General features: G+C 40.5%; 1 protein-coding gene across 1 annotated transcript in view; it reads left to right on the forward strand.

The window, feature by feature from the left end:
- Positions 1-5,548, forward strand: part of LOC103506193 (beta-1-syntrophin) — an 8,500-nt gene extending 2,952 nt beyond the window's left edge. The window contains exons 4-9 of the mRNA XM_026821337.1: positions 718-912; positions 1,962-2,191; positions 3,230-3,393; positions 3,950-4,128; positions 4,853-5,058; positions 5,197-5,548. Of these exons, the coding sequence (XP_026677138.1) occupies positions 718-912; positions 1,962-2,191; positions 3,230-3,393; positions 3,950-4,128; positions 4,853-5,058; positions 5,197-5,289 (1,067 nt within the window). The 3' untranslated portion in view covers positions 5,290-5,548. The remainder of the gene's footprint in view (positions 1-717; positions 913-1,961; positions 2,192-3,229; positions 3,394-3,949; positions 4,129-4,852; positions 5,059-5,196) is intronic.
- The last annotated feature ends 558 nt before the right edge of the window (positions 5,549-6,106 follow it).

Here is a 6,106-nt window from a genome sequence, read left to right on the forward strand (position 1 = left end):
CGAACTTAAAAAAAAAAAATTGTTTCAACCCCGTTTTTACTTTCTTTATTCATAGGAAGGAAAGTAATGTTTATTTCGTAGCAATGAAACAACTGCTACATTAGACTCATGTGGTCTGTGTCGTAACATGTCCCTCAATGGGCTGTTAGAGACACAATACTTGAGGAGTTCCCTCTATAAAACCTGTTGGAAAGAGGAAGAAGAAGAAAACCCATGGCTGTGGGACTGTTTGAGCTTGGCTTTTTTTTTTGCTGGCAATTTTATTTTCGTTGACTCTCTTTTCTTTCTTCTCTTTTCATGTTCTGGTTCACTAACCTTGGACGATTCTTACCCCGGGAAAAACTGGACAAACTACACTTTTTTCTTACTGACGTGATTTGAGACATCAAATTGGACCGTGAATTACCTACTTCAAACTGATGACGTTCCTTACATTTGGATTGACTCGAAATGGCGTAAATCGACTGACCCTTCTACTATCACCACTATTCACCTCTAACTAATGTTTCAATTTCAACTATCAATACCTACCTTCAACTGACTTCGGACATTTCACAATTTTCACTCCGTGACTGACTTTGTTGACTCACCCTAATTTCTCTGGGGGGAAAATCCTGAAATTCACAAAAAAAACCTGAAATTTTCAACCAAAAAATTAAAATGTGACAAAAACTTCAACCCCTTCAGTGATCACCTCAATGTACGTGTTTCTTTCAGTCAAATATCTTCGGGAAGTCACGCCCTACTTCCGGAAAGCGTCGATCATTTCCGAAGTGGGCTGGGAGCTGCAGAGGGGGTTCCTGTCGGATTCCCCTCCCTCCCCCTCCCCTCAGTCGAGTCAGAGGGCGGACACGAGGTATCTTCCCCTACAGCTGTGCTATCTGGTGCGAAACTACAAGCATTATGATTCTGGTGAGTAAGATTTTACACAAACGAAGCGGGAGTTGTGTAGTATGACGTCATCGTGTACGGGAGCGTATGCCGTACGTCAAAGTTCAAGATTTACCGGTATTTTTTAAATCGATTTATCTCCGGATCTGGAAGTCGTAGAAGAAAAAGAAAAATTACCTTGAACCTCATTTTTTCTGCTTTGTGACTTAGAAACGTCACCCAAGTAAGCGCAACTGCTCTATTTCGTGCAGAGGCCAGACCTTGTGCTTTTTTTTTTTGACGTTCACGTACCACCCGACATACTTGGTTTTCTTTTTTTTTGCAAAATAAGTCCTTTTAACTCTGGAACCAAACTCAATGGTGCAGTTGTTAATGCGTTGGACTTTTGATCTGCAGGTTGGTGGTTTGAATCCAAGTTGTCATGAAATTCATCTAGTAGGTACAATAATTGGGGAACAATACTTGTGACGAGCATTTAAATATGCTTAACACAATTAAAAATTCCTTTACATAACTTTAAGTGTAATGACTTGTACAAAATGGGTACCTAGGTAGTCCCTGTCAGTTTAAATAAAAAAAAATAAATAAAAATCTTCCCTTCACAGAGAATCGAACATATGCCGTGACGTCAAAGTTCAAGATTTACCGGTATTTTTTTGATCGATTTATCTCCAGATCTGGAAGTCGTAGAAGAAAAAGAAAAATTACCTTGATCCTCATTTTTTCTGCTTTCTGACTTAGAAACCTCACCCAAGTAAGCGCAACTGGTCTATTTAGTGCAGAGGCCGGACCGAGTGTCGATTTTTTTGACGTTCACGTAACACCCTACATACTTGGGTTTCTTTTTCGTTAGGTAAAGCCTTTTAACTCTGGAATCAACCTCAATGGTGCAGTGGTTAACGCGTTGGACTTTGGATCTGGAGGTTGGTGGTTCGAGTCCAAGTCAAGTCATAAAATTTATCTAGGTGTAATAGGGGAACGATACTTGTGACGAGCATTTACACAATTATAAATTCCTCCTTCCATTGGGTCTACTAAAGTAACATTTATTATTTTTCTTTCCCCCACAGAGAATCGAACCCTCGAACTCCACTCTCCGGACGGGGTGCACAGCTGTATACTCCGCGCCAGTGATGCCTCCGAGGCCTCGCTCTGGTTTAACACGTTGCATTCCACTCTTCACGTGTTAACACTCAAGAGTATCGCGGAAGCCAACAAGATACTGGGCCCCGCCCTCCTGGGGGATCTGCAACTTATCGGCTGGCTGGCGAGGAAATTGGGACAGTCTGATTGTTTAGAGGTAATTTATATCTATATATGTTACCGGCATTCTATATAATACCTTCATTATACATTTTGCCCAAAAACGCCAGGTATTCTATAGAATGCCGGGATTATATAAATTGCCCGTAACATGTACATATTTAAATTATAAACAAAATTTATATCAATAAAGAGGTGCTCTATTAAACTGTTGGTATAATAGAACAACTTGTTCTAAGCTGACAGTCTAAACTCTAAATAAAGCACTACTTATACTTGTAACAGAGGTAACACACGACTTTATATTACCCTACACAGTATAGTATATTACAGAGTATTGTAAACACGACTTTCTATTACCCTACACAGTAGAGTATACTAATAAGATACTTTTAAGAAGTAACAACGGAGGTCTTATCGTCCCGAAATCGAGAGGAGGATAGGAGAAAGCCCACCGTTCCAAGATAGAACCTTATCTGGTTAGGATAAAGTTCACCGAACGAATCGCCGTATCATACCCGCGACCTAGCGCTTACAAAGCAGGCGTGATACCACCAAAGAAACTAGGCTAGCAAAAGAAAAATAGTGCTTATTTATACTGCTCGCATAGGACTGAAAAGTTTCTTTACTCCCACAGTCTAAACAAGGTCTTATGTATTTGGTACAATATTTTTGAAAATAAATTACAGTTATCAGAAAGACCCTTGTCTTGATATATAAAAAAAAAAACTGTAATGAGAGGTAATGTATTTATTTATTTTAATATAACCAACTCTATTTTACCGTCTTTTTTCAGAATGGCCGTGCCTCTTCAGAGAGCAGCGGGGACGACTCTACGGATCGGTGGGTGTCGATTTTTGGTGCCGTTACCGAGCGAGAATTGCGCTTGTACGAGTCTGCGCCGTGGAGTCCGGAAGCATGGAGTACACCGGCCCATGTGTTTCCTCTCGTGTAAAAGAAAAAAAAAAACGAACGATTTTTTTTATTATTATTATTATTCAAAGATTGGTTGACAATATTAATCTATTTATTTATTCATAATCATATCCATCTCTATTTGACTTTTTTTTTTCAGAATGGCCGCGCTTCGTCAGAGAGTAGCGGGGACGACTCTACGGATCGGTGGGTGTCGATATTTGGTGCAGTTACCGAGCGAGAATTGCGCTTGTACGAGTCTGCGCCGTGGAGTCCGGAAGCATGGAGTACACCGGCCCATGTGTTTCCTCTCGTGTCTACCAGGTAACATTGTGACCTAATAGTATAACATTAGGATGGCAATAATTTTTCGAATGTTCGAAATTGAAGATGGTTCCCACCTAAAATGGTTCCAATATAAATAAAAAAAAATCTCTAAAAAGTTTTAGCTCGATTGGAAAAAGTTAACCCATTTCAGAACGAGCTTAAAATTGAAATGGGCTATTACATGCACTTTTCCGTGGTTTGCAGGAGAAATGGGAAATAGTTTGTCTGATTCGGGGGTTTTCGGATTCGCTGGATCCGAATTTGATAACCGTTTTTCCCGGTTGTTTAGAAAAGGCACGTTTTCGCGGAATAGTGAAAAAAAAAAGCTTTTTCTCACTATTCCACTTTTTGCCATTTTCTTGACGATCTCTCTAACATTGTGGGAGTTTGGTTAGGTTTAGATGAAATCTAATACCATATTCGGATTCAGCACAACATTTTCTATATTAATAGTCCCTTTGTGGGGCCTATAAATATTTGTTTCTAAATTTAATAAAATAAAGCATGAAGTTTTGGACCCTATTAATCTCTGATTTCTCCATTTCCCCTCCAGACTGGTCTCTTCATCTCGACACAGTGACGTCATTGTATTCAGCGTACGGTGTGGCACCCCCCAGGGCGTGGCTACTCACCATCTGCGAGCCGAAACCCATCGGGATCTGGCCAACTGGGCTCGAACCCTCGTACAGGCCACGCATAGCTGTGTACTGAACCAGCGACAGGTTAGCGTGCGTAAGTATTCCCCCTTACTCTCTATTATGTACTAGTGCAGGTTACCAACCTCAGTGGTGCAGTTGTTAATGCGTTGGACTTTGCATCTGGAGGTTGGTGGTTCGAGTCCAAGTCAAGTCATAAAATTTATCTAGGTGTAATATTGGGGAACGATATTTGTGACTAGCATTTAAATTAATATGCTTAACACAATTAAAAATTCCTTACTAACGCAGGTTGACCCTTCCTTTGTACGGGATCAGCGCGGATTAAGAGGCATGACTTTGAAGCGCCGCGATTTTGAATCAGGATGCAATGTGACAAATTTATGTAGCCCATGTCACCCTCAGTACTGTTCTTAACAACCACAAAAAATTTCGTCCAAATCGGTCATACAGTTTTCTCGTGAAAAGAGGACAAAAACAGGTCTATCAGCGTGACAGACATATATACAAACATACATACAGACTTACAGACAGACAGAATTTTGAATTTTTTTCTGCATGGGATCCTTGATGCATAAGGAGTAAGAATAACGAAAAATATCACGATTCTAAGCAATGTACAGACAAATCTACAATTTTATTTATATATATTATTATCATTATTTTAATAATATAGGTTCTGCACTGTATCCGTTTATTGAGAAATATTCTGAGAAGTATGTTCTGTCATTTTGGCAACTCGAACTTTGGGCAGTCCGTCAATAAATTTGATTGATTGTTTCTCTATCCATATTTCTCAGGGTGTATGTATCGAGGTCAGCCCAGTCAACTGATAGTGAACTATGACTTCGGGTTTCGTCTATTGGAAGCCACAGCGGGGTCTATGGGTCGGGAGCCTAAAATCTTGTGGACCTACCCCTTCGAGAGACTCCGGATGTCCTCGGATGACGGGGTCAAACTCCTGTGGCTGGACTTTGGCTCTGATTTATCCCTTCAGGATAAAATCCGCCCCGGGCGAGAATCGAACCCGCGGTCTAGCGCTTACAAGGCAGACGCGCTACAAACCAAGCTAACTAGTCTGGTTTTTCTGTTCTTAAATCTAACTGGAAAAAATCTTATAATTATTTTGTTTCCTCGTTTTCAGGAGTTGGATCTGGAGTGTTGTCCCAAGCCGCTGGTGTTCATATTGCACAACTTTCTCTCGGCGAAAATTCACAAACTAGGACTTTTCACATGAGTATACCACGGAGGCGGTGATGTGCTATTCCATTGAACTCCAAACGGTGCTAGACAAAATGAGAGAGTAGAAATATGTGATTCCTCACAGCTTTCCGAAAGGGAGTATTGCACCAATTTTCGCCCTTTATTCAAGGTTGATCAAATCTCCTTCATTCAAGCTGGGAATTTTCTCACAAGTAAATCAGGGAGTTGGCAATGTGCTGTTGCAATAAACTCAAGAATATTCGGTGCTAAGAGAGTAGACAAATGTGTGCCCCTCATGCTTTCCCGAATGTTGAGAGTGTTGTAGCATTGTATACCCATTTTTAGCTAAATCTCCTTTTGTTTCCTCGTTTTCAGGAGTTGGATCTGGAGTGTTGTCCCAAGCCGCTGGTGTTCATATTGCACAACTTTCTCTCGGCGAAAATTCACAAACTAGGACTTTTCACATGAGTATACCACGGAGGCGGTGATGCGCTTTCCATTGAACTCCAAACGGTGCTAGACAAAATGAGAGAGTAGAAATATGTGATTCCTCACAGCTTTCCGAAAGGGAGTATTGCACCAATTTTCGCCCTTTATTCAAGGGTGATCAAATCTCCTTCATTCAAGCTGGGAATTTTCTCACAAGTAAATCAGGGAGTTGGCAATGTGCTGTTGCAATAAACTCAAGAATATTCGGTGCTAAGAGAGTAGACAAATGTGTGCCCCTCATGCTTTCCCGAATGTTGAGAGTGTTGTAGCATTGTATACCCATTTTTAGCTAAATCTCCTTTAGGAATGAGCTATTCATTTCTCGTTTTTTTTTTTTTTTTTTTTTTTTTTCCCTCCTAAGT

Source organism: Diaphorina citri, unplaced genomic scaffold, assembly GCF_000475195.1.
Source record: "Diaphorina citri unplaced genomic scaffold, Diaci psyllid genome assembly version 1.1 scaffold222, whole genome shotgun sequence".
Classification (NCBI taxonomy): domain Eukaryota; kingdom Metazoa; phylum Arthropoda; class Insecta; order Hemiptera; family Psyllidae; genus Diaphorina; species Diaphorina citri.